The sequence below is a fragment of the Taudactylus pleione genome, unplaced genomic scaffold, assembly GCF_031769625.1.
Source record: "Taudactylus pleione unplaced genomic scaffold, aTauple2 ptg000041l, whole genome shotgun sequence".
In the NCBI taxonomy this organism is placed as follows: domain Eukaryota; kingdom Metazoa; phylum Chordata; class Amphibia; order Anura; family Myobatrachidae; genus Taudactylus; species Taudactylus pleione.
This window is the reverse complement of record NW_028284443.1, coordinates 66,418,183-66,438,640: the sequence shown is the minus strand read 5'-3', so window position 1 is coordinate 66,438,640 and position 20,458 is coordinate 66,418,183. Positions and strand designations below refer to the sequence as shown.

Genomic DNA, 20,458 nt, shown 5'->3' with positions numbered 1-20,458 from the left:
TAGTCTGACAGGTGATACGGTCTTTGATGGTGAACTCTCTCCTGTTACTAAAGGAAATGACTTGTTTGGTGATTCGTACATGGTTCCACTTTGTCTTTTTGTAGGCCGTACATGTCCCGCATCTTGAAAAGCCTGTGTTTTTTATTAGTTCATTAGTGCAATTTTTCTCTTAAATTGCTGTTGACTAGAGCAGATCTGATGGTTGGCGCTCTTCTGTACACTATCTTTGGGTATTCTGGTAAAAATTTCTTCAGATCCTCGTCGGCACTGATCCCACTGCAGGGGTATATACTGAATTGCTCTAGACTGAGCACAGGACTGTTATCTATTGCAGGGCAAGTAAAACGCCTCAAGTGTATTACCCTGCATAACACACTGTGTCTTATGATGTTTTATGTTTACATGTGATGTTCGTTTGTCAGTATATGCCATACCGGTATTAGTATTTTTTATCACCCCACTAGGAGATATATATCCGATTTAATAAAAGTATTTTAATAGATTATTCCTATCTCAGTGTTTTATTTATATAGATTTTCATACATTGATTCATGGTTATCGTCTACTGTGGGGACTTATTCATGGGTATCGTTTAATATATAAAGTATACCAATTTATCTACATTTACCAATAACCATAAAGTGGTAACCAATACATCTACATTTTAATTTACCTATAATGGACTTGAACGATTATTATACACCATTACTATTGTATAATCTGATTGAGGAGTTATATGAGCTGGATGTCCTCTTTTTTCATGCTCCCTGGGGACTGGCTGCAGCGTGGAGCCAGGTACTAACCTGCGCTTCCACTACCCCCCTGGGACAGCAGGACAGTGGCAGAGCGGTAGCGCTGCGGCGTCCCAGGGGTTAAATGCATGCTAGGGGAGCGCGCCTTCCCTGTCTCACAGCCGTTGCCTCCCCCGCTGCACACAGATCTCTCTGCAACACGCCGACTGGCCCTGTGGCAGCGCTCCTCCCCCAGGCCAGCCTCCACTCTGCTCCTCGGCGGCCATCTTCAGAACGCATGGTGAACGCTGTTGGAAGTCTGGACGGAGGCATCGTGGTCTGGGTCCCCCCGCATACCTCTCCTCCGCTGTGGTCAGGTCTGTGTATGCAGCGCTGTGTCCTACCAGACTCTGTGTCGTTGATTTATCAGCGCTGTTAGTGCAGGAATTGAGTTTCTTTGCATTGTATGTGACTGTGCTAGCGCTGCTGCCTGTACTTTCCTTTCTGACTGTCAGCCTTATTACTGTCCCTGTTCTTTCTGCTAAAGCCCTTGCGGTGCGGTGCTGCAGGGTGGTCTCTCGCCTTTTTAAAAAATTGTTGAGAGGGGTCACATACTTTCTACCATCATGTCTGAAAGTGACTTTCCTCTCCGGCTGCAGTGTACTACGTGTAAAAGTACCTTTAGCGGAGGGGGAGGGTAGCGCAGAGGGCCTATGCCGGCAGTGTTTGTTGTTGGCGCGGCCTATTACGGTTACAGTACCGGTACAGGAGCCGCCCTGGGCTTGTTTCGCTCAGGCGCTTACAACCTTAGTGGGCCAGTTAGCTCCGCAGCCCGCGTTTACGCAGATGGGTTTGTCCCAACAATCAGTGGTGTCGTCACCCATGCAGGGTTTCCCAAAACAATTGGTGGTACCCCGCAGTCTCCCTATTCCCCCTCTCCCAGTTTCTCAGGAGCCGGCGTGGGTTAACTCCCTGACGAGTTCTGTACAGCACTTGTCGGATGTGTTGCAAGGGGAGTCTGCGATGCGGCCTCATAAACGGCCGGTGGCGTCTGTCGGCTCCTTATGAGGATGACGAAGGGACGTCTGATGACGGGGAGATTCTGGATCTTTACGATCAGGAACCTCTCCGTACTAAGGAAGCGGACGCTAGGTCCAAGGTGTATATTCCTGGACTTATTCGGGCAGTCCGCACAGCCTTGGTGATTGAGGACGAAGTTCCCCCAGCGGGGTAAATCCAAATATGCCTTTTTTAAGGATGTGAAGGGTAACGCCACAGTCTTTCCTCTTTCGGGTCAGTTGGTGGACCATTTAGAGGAGGCGTGGAAACAGCCTGGCAAGCAATACCAGCCACAGAAGCGTCTGGCGGTGGCTTATCCGTTCACGGATAATTATTTTGCTAAGTGGGAATCCCCTCCACAGGTGGATTCTCATGTGACATGTCTTGTCCGTAGTGCCACATTACCAATGCCATCCATGTCCTCCCTTAAGGATGCTACGGACCGCAAGGTGGAGATCTGCCTGAAGTCCGCTTATTCACTTGCGGGGGGGGAAGCGCGGCCGGCTATGGCTATTTGCTGGGTTGCCAGAGCTATGGAGCGCTGGGCGGATACGTTGGAGGCGTCCTTCGATTCCGGCTGAGTAGGCGGAGTTTATTGGTAATCTCCGTGATTCGGCCACTTATATCAACGAGGCGGCCTTAGACATTAGTACCCTGGCGTCTCGAATTTCTTCGGCAGCGGTGGCTGCTCATCGCACCTTGTGGTTGCGATCCTGGAAGGCGGATGCTGATTCCAAAAAGGGTTTGGAGGCGTTTAACGGAGAAGTTCTCTTCAGTCCAGATCTGGACAAGATTGTAGCCACACTGGCGGCAGCTAAATCGGCATGTCTCCCGTTGGCCGCTGTCCCTTCTGGTTCAGGACCATCGTCCTTTCGGTCTTATAGGGCCCAGGGCAGGCCCAAACCACAGTCTTTTCCCCGACAGGCTGGCCCCAAGAAATCGGCCAAGCCCCGGAAGCAGGCCTGGAGTACCAGACGTCCGTCCCCTAAGCCAGATGACAAGCCTGCGGCCTGACGGTCCGGGCCTCCCTTTGGGGGATCCTAAAGTGGGAGGCCGCCTGCTGCAGTTCGACCGTTGTTGGTCGGTCACCACGACAGACACTTGAGTTCTCGAGGTGGTCTCCCACGGGTATGCCCTCTCCTTCCGGCACAGACCTTTCACCACGGGTCTACCATCAGACCGGAACAAGGCCACGGAGCTGCGGAAGGTCTTGCACACTATGCTCCAGGCTGGAGTTATAGTGCCTGTTCTCCCAGAGGGGCCAGGGTTTCTATTCCAATCTCTTTTTGGTGCAGAAACCCAATGGGTCGTATCGTCCGATTCTCAACCTCAAGGCTCTCAACAAGTCTTTGCGGGTGCCGAAGTTTCGGATGGAGACCCTACGGTCCATCATTCTGGCGCTGGAACCTGGGGACTACATGGTGTCATTGGACATACAGGACGCTTACCTGCATGTCCCTATTCTTGTGCGCCATCAACAGTTCCTCAGGTTTGCAATCCGCAGCGACCACTTTCAGTTTCAAGCGTTGCCTTTTGGCCTGGCGACAGCACCGCGCGTGTTCTCCAAGGTGATGGCGGTCATGGCGGCTTCTCTGCGGCTGCAGGGAGTCCGCATGTTGCCGTACTTGGACGACCTTCTCTTAGTGGCAGTATCGCCGGAGCTCCTTCTACGTCACCTGGACCTGACCATTGCCCTACTGCACCGGCACGGCTGGTTGATAAACTGGCAGAAGTCCACTCTAATCCCGTCTCAGCGGATTCTGCACTTTGGAGCCTTATTGGACTCGGGACAGCAAAGGATCTTTGTGACGGGGGAAAAGATCTCTGCCTTTCAGTCAAGGGTGCGCAGTTGTCTGCACAGCCGCCAGGTGTCTCTACACTCGGCGATGAGGTTACTGGGCTCCATGGTGTCTGTGTTCGACATGGTGGAATATGCCCAGTTTCACTCCAGACCTCTGCAGCACCTGATCCTGTCCAGATGGAACGGACTGCCTCAGTATCTAAAATCCCAGACGATAGTGCTCACCCCGGAGGTTCGCCTGTCCCTTGCCTGGTTGTTGCAGACGACCCATCTCAACAAGGGACGTCCGTTGTGGGTACCGAATTGGGTCCTGTTGACAACGGACTCCAGTCTTCGGGGCTGGGGAGCAGTTTCGGGTCCACACTTGTTCCAGGGCAGGTGGACTCCGACAGAAGCAGAGCTTCCAATAAACATCTTGGAACTCCGAGTGGTTTTCAATGCTCTCCAGCAGGCACATCGGGTTCTCCAGGGTCGCCCAGTGCAGGTCCAGTCGGACAACGCTACCACCGTGGCCTACATAAACCGGTAAGGAGGAACCCGAAGTCGGGTGGCTCTCGTAGAAGTGTCTCGGATTCTGGTATGGGCGGAGCACAATCTTCCGGCTATATCAGCTGTCTTCATCCCGGGAGTGCTAAATTGGGAGGCGGACTTTCTCAGTCGCTAGGACGTTTATTCGGGGGCATGGTCCCTGCACCCGGACGTTTTTCAACTGCTGGTGGACAAGTGGGGTCTTCCAGAGATCGACCTTATGGCGTCCCGGCACAACAACAAGTTGCCGGTGTACGGGTCTCGCACAAGAGACGAAAAGGCGTCTCTGGTGGATGCTCTGTCCGTCCGGTGGACATTCCGGTTCGCATACCTGTTTCCTTCGGTTTCCCTTCTTCCACGGGTAATCCGGAAATTCAAACAGGAAGGAGGGATGCTCCTGTTGATAGCTCCCGCGTGGCCCAGACGGCACTGGTTCTCAGACCTTCAGGGTCTGTCCGTGGACAGTCCTCTGCGGTTGCCGCTACGATCGGACCTTCTGTCGCAGGGTCCTTGTCTTCACCTGGACCGGACTTGGCTGACTTTGACGGCGTGGCTGTTGAAACAGCCATGTTAAGGTCCAGGGGGTTTTCCAGCTCTGTAGTGCGTACCATGTTAAGAGCTCGGAAACCGTCTTCCGCGTGGATATACCATCGTGCGTGGCATACGTTCGTCCAGTGGTGTCGACCGAGACGTTATGCACCGCGGGAGTTTCGTCTGTCTCGGATACTCCGCCTTCCTACAAGCGGGACTAGACCATGGGCTTCGCCTTGCTTCTTTGAAGGACAAGGTTTCGGCCCTGTCTGTCTGGTTTCACCGTAGGATTGCTACAATCCCTGATGTGTGCACCTTTATGCAGGGCGTTCTGCGAATTCAGCCGCCTTTTGTTCCACCTGTTGCGCCTTGGGACTTGACTGTGGTTCTGAGGGCTTTCCAAGGACCGCTGTTTGAACCACTGGGCTCAGTGGATCTTAAATGGCTAACAGCTAAGACTGTTTTCCTTCTGGCCATAGCTTCAGCCAGACGTGTTTCTGATTTAGGGGCTCTTTCTTGTAGACCCCCTTTCTTGATTTTTCATGGGAACAGGGCAGTGTTAAGCACTCGTCCTGAATTTCTTCCCAAAGTTGTTTCCCAGTTTCATGTTAACGAGGAAATAGTTGTACCGGCTTTTAACTCACCTGGCCTTTCAGTGGGTGAGGCCACTTTGGATGTTGTGCGGGCCTTGAGGACTTATGTTGACCGCACTTCTTCGTTTAGGAAGTCGGACGCCTTGTTTGTCCTCTATGGCTTCCGTAAAAAGGGTTGGCCTGCTTCAAAGCAAACTTTGGCAGCCTGGATCCGTATGGCTATTTCTGAAGCTTATCTTCATGAAGGCCTGCCGGTTCCTACTTCTGTGAAGGCTCATTCCACTAGGTCTGTGGGTCCTTCGTGGGCAGCTCGACGTGGTGCCTCTGCAGTCCACATCTGCAAGGCTGCTACGTGGTCCTCTGTCCATACCTTCGTGAGGTATTACAGGTTTGACACCTTCGCCTCTCAGGATGCTTCCTTCGGGCGGCGGATTCTCCTTTCAGCACAGGAGCGTCCCCACCCTTAAAGGATACTGCTTTGGGACATCCCCAAGGTATCCTGTGGATAACCTATGGACCCTGAAGTAGAAAATATGAGATGTGGTAAGAATTTACCTTTGTTATCTCTATTTCTACGAAGTCCATAGGCTTCCACAGGACTCCCGCCCTGTCGCACCTGTGCTGCAGATGGGCTTTTGCTCTGGTCACCGGTTTTTCCGTCTCCCTCTGGTGAGAATGTGATTCTTGTGTGTATCCAGATCTTTTTACTCTCTTCCTTCTCCTCCTCCGGCCTATGGCTTGGTACAAAACTGAGATGCCTTGGCTCGGGGGCGGGGTATAGGAGGGGGACCCTAGTGCATCCTGGGAGGCTGTAAGCTTAACTCTATGGTGCCCGATGACTGACGTCACACCTATACCCCAAGGTATCCTGTGGGACCCTATGGACTTCGTAGAAATAGAGATAACAAAGGTAAGTTCTTACCATATCTCATATTATTTCCTCTGAATTTTAAGGATTACCTCCTCATCCCTGTTGGGGCGGACATACGCAAATTTACTGTGGTGACTGATCAATGCACCAGTAAATCGTCAGGTTTGAACAAAAAATCGCTCTGTGTGTAGCGCTGATATTGGGAGCTTTCACTGGCAGTAAAATTGTACAGTTTATCGGATTGATGGGAAATCACTCTAGAGCATAGCAGCCAGCTTTAGTCTGGGACCCTCTTATGTGCGGTAGAAATATAAAGTAAGTGGACAGGTCTGTCTTCATTAAGAAGAGTTTAAAAACATTTGAAACTAAGGATTTTTTTATGGGGCAAACACATTTAATGGACACATATGGTTTTATAATTATTTTGTTCTGAAAATTATAGTATATTAAACATCCCTAGAACTAAACACACTTGGGCACATAGGTTACAAAAAATGTAGTCTGCTATTTGGAGTTGCAGTTCCTTCTGGTTACTCCATTATGGAATCTGGAAAGGTTTTTGTCTTAAAATCTTAGGCCCTCATTCAGAGCCGGCCGCTCTGACCAGAGCGCTCGCTCTGAATCAGGGCCCACCTCCATAAATATGGAGCGTCCTCCTGGACGCTCGTATAGCTGTGGGTCACCACCCACAGCCTATACGAGGGTGCAGGATGATGGTCGCGACCATCGCCACTGCGAGCAGAAGCCTGCGGTTGAGTTTCTCAACCGCAAGGCCAGGAGTGATTTTGGCTCTATCAGAGCCAAAATCACTCCCACTGACATCACTAGTGATGTCAGTGGGGCCGGCTTCTGACGGTAGGCGTTCCCTTGGGAACGCCTCCGTCTGGCAGGCACGCCCACCAAAGGGGGCGTGCTGTCAATCAACATCGACAGCACGCCCCCTTTGATCAGACACAACGAGCGAAGGAAAGTCCTTCGCTCGTCGCGTCTCGCGCATGCGCACGACGGAGCTCCCTCCGTCATGCGCAGTGCACACCATCGACCCACTTGCGAGCGGACAGCCGCTCGCGAGTGAGTCTGAATGAGGCCCTTAGAGCACATGTAGTAGGCCAAAACCCTAATAATGAGCCAATGGGCACTTAAAAGCTTCTTTCAGTATTGAGTATGTCCATCTCATTTCTGAGTCTGCTATTTACCCAAGACTAGCATGCATGCATTAGCAAATTTTATTATTAGTTTTGATGCCGTTGAAATTATATTGTATGATTACTTCCAACAGAAAGCGCTATTCTGCGTACAGTTTTCCTAATGACATAGCTAGGTTAATAAACTTGGTCAACAACTTGTCTTGATGGAGAACATTTCAACGAAGAGCATCTCATACACCAGAAGAACCTAACCATTTCTGTAGTCCATTTACTATTGTGGGATGCTGCTTGTGGAAAAAGGCTGCTTTATTCCGTATATGCATGTTATTATTGGGAAACTGGTTGCCTAATGTTACATAAATGGTACTGACAGTTCTAGACTGGCCTTTGTGAATGTTCTCACCATTGGTTAGTGAACAGAGAATTCTTCAGCTCTAGTTGGGCTCTTCCAAGAAAGCTTCATAAAAGGCTGATTCAGTTGGTGCAGATAATGTTTTGTTTAGTAGGCATTCCAGTTATAGAAGACTTTCTACATTGTTTCTGTACTTGGCATCTAACTCTTTCATTTATTTTAACAATGAAGCATTAATTAGCAGTAATTATTCTTATAAATCATTCCCTCTGGTTTTGAAACTCAATTATTAAGTTACTTACCTGCATGAATCATGTCTGTGTCCCTTCAGTTTTTACCAGGGGCTTTTATACTCTGTTCAAGCCGTTGGTCACGCATACATTTATTCATCATTATTAGCTTACTCTGCAGAGTGATATGAAACAAGCAAACAGTCACATTATTTCATATCTTATGGTTTCTTTCATATTTGTTGTATAGTTGAACTGTCTTTTTTAATCTGTATTTACTATGTTTTTTCACTCACAGAAACACACAATGAGTTCTACCCTGTACCACCTCCCTATAGTGTAGCAACTACTCTTCCAACTTATGATGAAGCAGAGAAGGCAAAGGCCGCAGCAATGGCTGCAGCAGCTGCTGAAGCAGCACAGAGGGTGAGCAAAGCTTATTTACTTTATTTTATGTGGTTTTAAATTTTATATCTAGTACCCATAACTGTTTCAGATGTAAATGTTATCATACATCATGCACAGGCCTGGCAATCCTGTGGCTCTCCATCTCTTGTGAAACAAAGGACCTCATTCAGAGGCGTTCGTTAGATGCAAGCGGTCGCTCTGAACAGGGCGGCCGCTTGCATCCTGAACCGCCGCCTCCTTGTCGATCGTTAAGCTGTGGGTTAACACCCACAGCTCTAACGACCGACATGAGTGATGATCGCGATGGTCAAGACCATCGCGACCATCGGGGCTTACGACCTTACCCTAGGGTAGGGTCTGGGCACTCGTAAGCCCCATGGAGCTTCCTGCTCTGTTCGAGCAGGAAGTTCCCCACTGACATCAGCAATGATGTCAGTGGGGCCGCCCCCAAACGGCAAGCGTTCCGACTGGAATGCCTCCGTTTGGCTGGGCACACCCCCGGCCCGCCCAGCAAACGAGGGGAGCTGTCACTCAACATCGACAGCTTGCCCCGTCTGCTATGAGACCCCTAACGACGGAGCACCCATTATTCGCCGGGTCTAGCGCATGCGCTGTGGGGCAACATAGTCGGTTGTGAGCGCTCAGCGCTCACGACCGACTCTGTATGAGCTCCAAAGTCCCAGCATACTGACCAGCTGGTAAAGCATGCTGGGACTTGTAGTTTCACAACAGCTAGAGAGCCAACAGGTTGGATATAGTAAAAATGTTAAACACTCTAACTTCAAAATAAACAGATTGTCATGACTTGATAGTGCCTAGTACAGGAATGTATACACACTAGCTATAATTTTAAATTGGCTTAAAACACTGGCTACAAACAAATTTAGGGATTTGTGTGTTAAACTCCTAAAATAGTATGCATATTAGACCAAGTGTTATTGTATATAGGTGGGCTATGTAATTGGTTAAAAATACCCTACAGTCTATTACATTGTATGATTTCAAAAACAAAAAGTGCACAAAAGTGGATATATCATTTAAGTAAACCCAGTCCCTTACATCTCATATTTATGTAGACCTTTTGCAGTGTCCTATGTTCTTGTAATTAAGCTGGGCATACTCTGAATAATAATCATTAAGATCCTGCCAATGCAATATAGCGCTGGATGATTATTGCTCAGTGTATGTACTGTACATGAATGCTAATCATTGTTTGAAGAATGTCAGAAAAATAGTTGTGTGTGTGTGTGGTAATGTTGCATTGTGTTTTCACATGTGAATAAACGTGATCCTCTGTGCTTGCTTAGCAAAGATGCATAATTATTGCAGTTTTATAAATACATAACTACACCATTTATGAAGTTTAATGCTGAAACATTGCACTAAACTACAAAATTCCCATATTCATATCTTAAAAATGCAATGATGGGTACAGAATGTGCTATCCCACACCCTGAGCAAATGTGTTCTTAAAATAAACCTAATTATTATTATACCTGGTACAAACCGGTACAATGTTGCCCTACTTTTGGATTCCTGGTTGTTTAGCTGTCATTCAGTAGACAACTAAGGGGTTTATGTATCAAGTTTTGTTTTCCTTAAAATTATGTATAATAATCTGGACTGTTGCTATGTACTAATAGCACAATGCAGTAGATGTCACAGAAATCTCTGCAGAGTGCTAATTAGCACTGCAGATCTCAGTCCCCATTATTCTCAATGGGGACTACAATCTCAGCCCTACAGATGTGTCCACATACATCTTACTTCCTTGTGCGCTAAACAGCCCTTCTAGTAGCGCCATGCCATGGCATGATTTGGTAGCACCAAGTGTCTTCTCGTATAACTTTTTACCTTTAGATGCGTAATATTAGCGATGCAAAAGCAGCCTCTGCTGATTAAAATATGTGGCATGCCTGTATTCTGTGTGCAACTGCGGGTGTATCTGCATGTGAAATGCTACGTTGCAGTGTTACAGCCGCTGACACTGTAACATAACATTTCACATTCAGATAAATATCATTTTAATCAGCAGAAGCTGCTTGTGCATCCTGTTCGCATCGCGTTGCTAATAATCTGCATTTTGAAGGTAAAAAGATACACAAAATGACGCGCAGCGCTACCGAGTTCCCGCGTTATGTTTCAGATGGTGTAAACTGCTTTAAGCCTATGGAGACTTACAGGCAGGAGAGATATCTTTTGATTTCTCTCCCGCAGCCTCTGGCGGCGGTGGATGCTGACACTGTGAAAGACTTACAATTTGCTAGTGCTATAACTCGCAGGTACCTCAACTGCTGTCCCTGCAAGTTCCCTTTGTTATATAGCCAGGATATTTTCATTAAAAATGGAAATATTTCCCGCTTTACGGAACCTTAATAATCGCGGCAGCTGTATGTGAAAATATAAATTAATGGATTTCATATAACCAATATATAATATATATAAAAAAATTAAATAACATCAAAGCTTTCAAATTCAGTGGGCTACACATTCATATGTCAGCATTTCACATTATCTGTAGTACTAGTTGATATTTCTGTCTTGTATACTCTTTGTATGAAGAGCAACTCGGAGTGAGTAGAATTCGGCTGTAAGTATACAGCATAACTCACAAAGGGGTCTATTCATGAAGCAGAAAAGAGCTCTGTTTAACTGAAATTAGGGCTCTTCTCTACTTCGTGCAATTCATGGAGCAAGTTACCATGTAGAAGGTTAATCCTTCTCCAGCGGCACCCCCGCTCCATGCCTGCATCGCATCACCATACTTTTGTATGGTGAGTGCGATTTTATAAAGGAACGGAAAGTTCAGGTTTCCGTTCCTGTCCTGCGGTTCAGATTCGTCATCTGAGGATGGTGTTATCTGTATTGCAAGCCGAACAGAGCAGGGAAGTTGCATACTTCCCAGCTCTCTGTCCGGGACCTAGCGCTGGCTCCGCCCCCCTTCCCCAGCGTCCTTTGCAGCAGGCCTGACATGATCTGCTGCTCTCAGACGCTGGGGCATGCGCAGTGAGAAGCAGGCGTATCGGGCTCCCGATATGTCTGTAATCTCACTGTTTTCCAGGATCGCGAAGGGGCCAAACAGGTAAGTCTACATGAATGGCTACTAAACATCACTATATACTGTATCAATGTGATGCGATATATAGGGATATTTATAGTTTCCTCTTCATGTTCTTTATGAATATACCCCATTGTATGAGCAGATGTATTGTGAGTACATAAACTGTACTGAGGTACACCCATTGTTCTGACCACTTGTTATGTAAAAAGGGCTGGTATGGTTAGATGCATATTTAAGATGAATGTGTTATGGGAGGAGAATAAGATGTGTGATTGGTATGTCTGGAAGCCAATGAGAGTTAGTTAACACACAGAAAAGTTCACAATACATTTTAATTGAATAGTACAATTTAAGACAAAAATACAATAACTGTCCATTATTCAGAAAATAGCTGAAGCAATAATGTACAATGAGAAGACCACACAGGTTATGTTGCCTTATCTTGCTGGTGTGATAGAATGTGAAGAGTAGTGTAAAGAGCAATTGCTACTACTCCATTCACACTATGGGGGATATAAAATTAGTAGCGCTGCTAATTGATCGCAGTGGGGCTAACGTTTTAGCCCTGAAGCAGTGGCGTAACTAGGGTATTTGGAGCCCAGGGCAAATGTGAAAACGGAGACCCCCCACCCCCCCATACCAACACACCGATATGTGCGCGCGCAGGAAAAAACGGGCGTGGTCACTTAAAAAATGGGGCGTGTCAACATGACACACCCCTTTATTTTCACGCTGAACATTCCTATCCATATGCATCTTAACCCCAGTAGTACCCCTCATACAGTACCCCTAGTATGCAGTTGTGGTCCCTCTTATGCAGGCCTATAGTAGTGCACCTTATACAGAATCCCCAGTAGTGGCCCCCCCAAATGCAGTGCCCCACGTAGTGTTCCCCCTTATGCAGTGCCCCCAGTAGCAGTCCCCACAATGCAGTGCGCCCAGTAGCAGTATCCCCTTATGCAGTGCCCTTTATATGGTGCCCCCAGTAGTAGTAGTCCCCCCCCCCCCTATGCAGTGCCCTTTATATAGTGCCCCCAGCAGTAGTCTCCCCCCCCCCCATGCAGTTTTCCCAGTAGTGGTCCCCTTATGCAGGCACCCTGTAGTGTGATCCCCCCCTATCCAGTGCCCCCTGTAGTGGCCTTTCCTATTATTGCTCCCAGTAGTGGTCCCCCGAGTGCAGTGCCTCTAGTAGTAGGCCCCTATTATAATGCCCCCAGTGGTAGTTCCCCCCCAAGTAGTAGTCCCCAGTAGAGTAGGTCCTCCCAATGGCGCCCCCAGTAGTAGCCACCCCTCCCCCAGTAGAGGTCCCCCCAGTAGTAGCCACTCCCCTCCCCTGCAGATAGGTTTAAAAAAAAATATATATATATATATATCTAAAAATATACTTACCTGAATCTCTGGTCCTGCTCGAGACTCCGCTCCCGTCCGGGCTGGCGCGCTCAGCATTATGGGACTGACGTCATGACGTCAGTCCCATTACCCACTGCAAGAGCCGGATGGAAGTCCAGCTCTTGCAGTGGGTGCTGCAGCAGTCAATGAGAGTCTATCTGACTCTCATTGGCTGCTGTTTAACACACGCATCGCCGCCAGCGCTGGCAGCGGTGCGTGTGTTATGCACAGCCTGAGCCCGCCTCCTGGCGCTATTGGGCAAGCGCTCAGGGGGAGGGAACGGGCTCAGGCGTGCAGCACAGGACCGGCGCTGGAAGCCTCGCGCCGGTCCTGTGTAAATGTGTAGCGCTGACCGCACTCATTGCGGTCGGCGCTACACTGGCTAACTAGGGCGGGCCGGTACCGTGGCCGGCGGCGCCCCGCCGGTCCAACGGCGCCCAGGGCACGCACCCCGCTCGCCCTGCCCTAGTTACGCCACTGCCCTGAAGTACTGTCCATTGCTGGCACTAGTGGATATTTTTTGGGACCTGATATGTCCTGAAAAATAATCGATAGGTGCTGTTTTTTCACCACCAAAATGATAAAAAAAACCACATAGGTCCGCGAGCTTATCGCGGATCCTCTGTGTTTTTGGGAGAATTATCCTATTATTTTGACAAAAATAATAGGATATGGTGCAAAAAAGCATTGGCGAAAAACGGGGATAATCCCCGTTTTTCGGCGATCGCAGCTATCCATTAGCGCCTGAACCATGTTCAGGGCTAATTGGATACCACCCTATATGTCAAGTTTGTGACGTAGTGCAGAAGGGCGGCTGTAAACAGATGACTCACATTGGCTGATGGCTATACAAATCCATACTTGATAAGTCACCCATATTTGTAGTAATTTTTTTTTCTTGTCCTGAAGTACAGTAGTTCAGTTGAAATAAAAAGAAAAGCCCTAATAGACCAACATAGAACACAAACAAAAAAGCTAAGCAGAATTCTTTTTTAGGCCTTTGGTAATGACACATTCTTCTGTAGAATATGCTGGTAAAATGTACAGTTCATTGTTTTCTTTAATTATTGTGCGCTATCTGCTTAATGTATTACTTGTTTACACTACATGTAATCCGTCCACACGACCGGTTTCTTTTTATCGGGAAATGGTAATAGCCAGCGTGATTAACGTATATGTGTGTGTGTGTGTGTGTGTGTGTATATGTATATATATATATATATATATATATATATATATATAATTAGTTGAATTTATCAATAAACCTTTTAATACATTCCTGCCTATAAACCTCTAAGATTCACCTGCCTAGAACCTCTAAGACAAAACCTGCCTATACCTTTTGAAACCACAAGATGTTGCTAATTAGCGCTGTGTTTGATTATACCATTAATGGAATACTGAGACAGTTGAATAGCGGTCCAAAGCGCTAAAGATTATTATTCAGGTAAAAGTACAGATGTTACAACGCTATGATCTAATAATGAGCGCAAATAAATTGTACAAACATTAGGTCATAAGGTACAGTTAAAATACATGAAACGGTTATTAAAGATCAAAATACAATGAGCAATATGAGACAGAGAGAGAGAGAGAGAAAGAGAGAAAAACAGACACATCAAAATACATTGAGAGAGATATCAATGTCTGCTGGGAGCACATGTTCAAGATGGCTGGTGATGGTGTGTGTGTTTGTGTGTGAGGGGGGGGGGGGGGGGTTTAGGAATGCTTCCTGCCCTATTGTCCAAACCGCATGGTCTACAAACAAACTCCATTATGAAGATACCTCATTGAAATCTCCCATAATGCCATAGTTAATTAAATATGCAAGCTGGATATCATATGCCAACACATCAGGCAAACACTGCACCATTTAATATTCTAACATGTACAACACAAGCTGATTCCAATATACAACAATACCATCCTACAACAGACCTCATCCCGTGCCCACTAGACCGTGGGGAGGGGGAAGGGCTGAAGCACATGCTCTTCCTTTGTTTGCAAGCCTCATGATCCCTAGGCAAACTCCAATTTGAAAACTCACATTAAGTTATAACTCTGTAAATCATACATCCATAAATGATCACAATTATAATAAAGACAATATACCTATCTGACCCATACAACACCATAACTGGGTAGAATTATTATTTCCTTTGTTCACCCCACATGGAAGTAGCCATCTCTAATAAACTGCAGACAATATACCTATCTGACCCACACGGCAATTACTTATGACCATTCAAAGCTGTTATTAATTCAACTTCCATAATATATAACTGATACCACCCTATGATTACATTCATGAGTATACAACACATACCAAGCCCATCTCTCCCAAGCAGAGATATTGTTCAAGCACATGTGATGGCCCTAACACAGAGCACATGGGAAGGCCCTAACACAGAGCACATGGGAAGGCCCTAACACAGAGCACATGGGAAGGCCCTAACACAGAGCACATGGGAAGGCCCTAACACAGAACACATGGGATCTCAATCAACCAGCATCAATCATTTACAAATATTACAAAAACTCCATAATCAATCCCTTTCCTGCATGCTGATAACAGACTATTGTACCCTACAGTGTAGATGAAAAGTACAGATTAGATAACATATCATCCACTGTATGCTAACACAGACTCATGAATATCCTTAGAAAACTACAAACCACACACCATGCTAAGCTAATAACAGATTAACACCAAAAATAGCTACAGACACCCAAATAGGCTAAATATTGCACAATTTATACTTGGCTATAACCCAGAGGAACTGAGACCCATTTTTCCATTGTCTTGTGAGGGAGCAAACCTCTCTCTTCCAAAGATCTGCAAGTGTGTCTGCTGGCTGTGTGTTCTCAGGATGTGCATGCTATGTTCCCGCCCCCTTTTACCTGTGAGGTCATCAGAAAGGGAGTATCCTTTTGGTTACCTGAACTACTGCTAATTAAATCCTAGTCCCAGTTATTAGACTGGAATAACCAGTCCTTTGGACAAAAATGTAAACAAGCCTACACAATGTCATTGTTCTTTGGTAGGGGTTAGAAATCTGTTACAGGGCATTTATTGGACAATTCCAAATGGATACAAAAGGTCTCCAACCTCCCTTTGCATCCCCCACATGCAAAACTAAGCTGCTATGGCAAACAACATTTCAAATAGTTATTCTCTCTAACATTCATATTTCATAGCCGCATGTTCTGATCTTCATATTGATGTCACCGGAACGCTGTGGAAACAGAGTAGATCAGTACGGCTCCACACACAGTCCAATTGTCATTAACTAAGCCATAGTTACAGAAAACATTCATTTCTTTATATACTGACATTGCGTTTAAACCAAGTAATAATTATCCTTTTTGCGTTACGGGACCATTGCTTTTAAATGTATGTATGTGGGGAAAACAGCACTGAATTGCGTTGTGCGTCTGAGGGTCGGTGGGGCACTCAGCGAGCAGCACTAAGCTGGAAGGGCATCTATGTGTGTGTGGCCATGCCAGTATGATTTTGGGAAGGATCGCTAAAAAACTGACTGTGTTCTGTTTAACATTGTGTGTATGAGTTGCAGGGAATTTTGCTACTTTTCAAATATAAGTCTTGTGTGTGATATTATACACAGAAGTCCATGCATGATGGGCCACATGTACACACACACATATATATATATATATATATATATATATATATATACAAGCACACATGTATTTTTCTGATGTTTTTAAACTGCAATTGCAAAATGTGTTTATACAGTGAATTTAATCCTCATACAGGAAGGAGGCTTCCAGCTGTGCTGTCGGAGCCTCCCTGTTTATTCTGCCTGTTTTGGGTTGAAGATGGGCTTTGTATAGGGTTCCGAATGCTAATAAGTTAGTGTTTGTGTTAAACACTGTCTGCCTGTGTTTGAGGAAGGCTGACTATGCACCGTTTTTTTACAAAATAGTGCTGTGAGATTTTATTTCTAAGATGGAGTCTTGACGCCCTTTACAAGATAGCATTGCGCAGATTCCAATTGCAAACAGATTCTGTCTTCGCCAATTATCCGGTTTTGACAATATACACACACAGATATACACAGATATACACAGTCAGGTCCATAAATATTGGGACATTGACAGAATTTTCATATTTTGGCCTCTATTCACCACCACAATGGCTTTTAAATGAAACAAACAAGATGTGATTTAACTGCAGACTTTCAGATTTAATTTGAGGGTAGTTACATCCAAATCAGGTGAACGGTGTAGCAATTACAACGGTTTCTATATGTGCCTCCCACTTTTTAAGGGGCCAAAAGTAATGGGACAAACTAAACAATCCTAAATCTAACTTTCACTTTTTAATACTTTGTTGCAAATCCTTTGCAGGCAATTACAGCCTGAAGTCTGGAAAGCATAGACATCACCAGACGCTGGGTTTCATCCCTGGTGATGCTCTGCCTGGCCTCTACTGCAAATGTCTTCAGTTCCTGCTTGTTCTTGGGGCATTTTCCCTTCAGTTTTGTCTTCATCAAGTGAAATGCATGCTCAATCGGATTCAGGTCAGGGGATTGACTTGGCCATTGCATAACATTCCACTTTTTAGCCTCAAAAAACTCTTTGGTTTGCTTTTGCGGTATGCTTCGGGTCATTGTCCATCTGCACTGTGAAGCGCCGTCCAATGAGTTCTGAAGCATTTGACTGAATATGAGCATATAATATTGCCCGAAACACTTCAGAATTCATTCTGCTGCTTTTGTCAGCAGTCACATCATCAATAAATACAAGGGAACCAGTTCCATTGGCAGCCATACATGCCAACGCCATGACACTACCACCACCATGCTTCACTGATGAGGTGGTATGTTTTGGATCATGAGCAGTTCCTTTCCTTCTTTTCTCTTCCCATCACTCTGGTATAAGTTGATCTTTGTCTCATCTGTCCATAGGATGTTGTTCCAGAACTGTAATGGCTTTTTTAGATGTTGTTTGGCAAACTCTAATCTGTTTTTCCTGTTTTTGTGGCTCACCAATGGTTTGCATCTTGTGGTGAACCCTCTATATTCACTCTTGTGAAGTCTTCTCTTGATTGTTGACTTTGACACATATACATCTACCTCCTGGAGAGTGTTCTTGATTTGGCCAACTGTTGTGAAGGGGTTTTTCTTCACCAGAGAAATAATTCTTCTGTCATCCACCACAGTTGTTTTCCGTGGTTTTCCGGGTCTTTTGGTGTTGCTGAGCTCTCAGGTGCGTTCTTTCTTTTTAAGAATGTTCCAAACAGTTGATTTGGCCACACAATGTTTTTTCTAACTCTCTGATGGGTTTGTTTTGATTTTTCAGTCTAATGATGGCTTGCTTCACTGATAGTGACAGCTCTTTGGATCTCATATTGAGAGTTGACAGCAACTGATTGCAAATGTCACACCTAGAATCAACTCCAAACCTTTTACCTGTTTTAATTGTTAATGAAATAACCCACACCTGTCCATGAAATAGCTTTTGAGTTGATAGTCCCATTACTTTTGGCCCCTTAAAAAGTGGGAGGCACATATTGAAACTGTTGTAATTCCTACACCGTTCACCTGATTTGGATGTAATTACCCTCAAATTAAATCTGAAAGTCTGCAGTTAAAGCACATCTTGTTTGTTTCATTTCAAAGCCATTGTGGTGGTGAATAGAGGCCAAAATATGAAAATTCTGTCAATGTCCCAATATTTATGCACCTGACTGTGTGTGTATATGTATATATGTGTGTGTGTATATATATAATATAGGGTTCCCGCTAGGCTGTTTTAGCTGAGCGCGGCGCCCTGCCCTCTTTCTGGAAGGCAAAAAGCGCCCTGCCCTAACAGCCTGCGGGAACCATCTTCACCCGCGGGTCGCAGTGTCCCGCGGGTGAAGAAATGTGCGGTGACCCGGTCACTGCCGGAGAATAGACGCCGGGCGCATGCGCCCGTCATCTATTCTCCCTGTCTGCAGGGCTTGGGGGCTGTAAGTGCCGGGCACGCCCCCGAGAGTGACGAAAAGGGGACGCGCCTTATAGACACGCCCCCTTTTCGATGACCACGCCCCCTTTTCGATGACCACGCCCCCTTCTCGGTCGCGCACGTGCATGCCCTCTCTAGCTCCGGCGCCCTGCCTCCCGCCGGAGCTAGAGGGAACACGAGATATATATATATATATATATATATATATACACATACATACATACATACATACATACATACATACATACAGTATTGGGCAGTGCATATGTCAGGGTCCACCCTGATAAAATTGCACTACCCAATACAGCATTGAAACATTGGTTACTCACCCTGCGAGTCTCTCTTCCTGAGTGCCGCCATCGTGTGTGTGTGTATGTATGTATGTATATATAATATTACACACAAAGTATGTTATTATCGTGTGTGTTTTTTTTTTTTTTATTATTTAATTTTTTTTTCCTTAACTTGTTGGAATTGTGTGGTTCCCAAACTGTGCGCCAGCACCAGATCAAATTCTTTATGGTCAATGTAATGTAAATATGTGCACAAACCTGTCCACCACCACATAACCAAACCTAAGGTTGACGTGTAAACACAATTTACTTCACTTTACTCCTTCACTACATTGTTTTCTGAATTTCTCAATAACAAACTTTTGACTTAGGGGTGACGTGAAAATAATGCTGAAGCACTATGGCGCCGCGAATCAAAAAAGTTTGGGAAACACTGGTGTAGCACTTAACTGTTATCTTGTTTTGTTGTTTTATGTCGTGTGAGAGAACTGTACTTAGTGCTATCTTGTTCTACGAGCCCATTTCAGCACACAGAGTGGTGTTAGGCAGTATTTGTCAGCCCAGATCAATTACACCGCATGAGATACTTTCCTCTAGTGTGCGATAATGAGCAGCGTTTGATGAGCCTGTGTGCTTCAGAGCTTTTACACATGTACAATGAAAGCTGCTAGAGTGAATTTTGTTCAGTCAGAATTAAGTTTAAACACATTTGCTTGTTATATGCTTTTTAGCAGAGTTGTTACACAATATAGGGAAGATTTTTATTTTTGTGCATTGCTTTTTCTTTTTTTTTTTTTTTAGGATTTGGTGAATCGAACTGATTGAGGGTATATATGACCTATGTAATATTCCACTTTACAGACCTTTTTACCTTTTATTTTGTGCTTTTTTTTTTTTTTTTCTTCTTCTACATTATTTGTATTTTGAATAGGTAGATCTTTTATGCCAATATTTTAACCTGCCATTGTACCATCATAAAAGTCATTTATGGCTGATCAAAATGTGATAGGGAGGGATCAGATTTTGGTTTGGCAGCCACTGACTGCATTAAATTGTGCACATGGGGCCTGATTCCTTAGGGATCGCAGCTGTGAATACAATTACTATTACGCACGCAGTTCAACTGCGATAGTATGCTAATTAATTGAGATCGCTATGCCGCCGTAGCACTACACAAGGACGCCCACTTTACCTTACACACATCCTAGTGTTCATTCTAGCACCCTGCACCTGTCAAAACTTGTGCAGTTCCTCTTTCCTGCCTGGGGTGTCGCTCTCTGCTCTAGTGCTTCTAGCACACTGTGGGCTAATTCAGCAGTCTGTTGAATCAGCTGAGTGTGCTAGAGGCACCAAAGCAGAGAGTGGCAGCCCTGGCAGGAAAGAGGTAGTGCCATCACAGCCACTCACTTGCACAAGCTCTGACCTTACTCAGGAATTGCTAACTTCAGCGCACACTGAGACCTCAGGTTGCGTATGGCATTGCAGTGGAT

At 45.7% G+C, this 20,458-nt stretch overlaps 1 protein-coding gene across 3 annotated transcripts in view; it reads left to right on the top strand.

Annotated features, from left to right (window-relative positions):
* The window catches only part of NDFIP2 (Nedd4 family interacting protein 2), a 345,019-nt gene that overhangs the window by 49,685 nt on the left and 274,876 nt on the right, over positions 1-20,458 (top strand). For all 3 annotated transcript variants that reach the window (XR_015872919.1, XM_088459031.1, XM_088459043.1), the window contains exon 3: positions 8,143-8,270. Coding sequence is in view for 2 of the 3 variants with exons in the window: in XM_088459031.1 (XP_088315157.1) it covers positions 8,143-8,270 (128 nt within the window). In the remaining variant the exon portion in view is untranslated. The remainder of the gene's footprint in view (positions 1-8,142; positions 8,271-20,458) is intronic.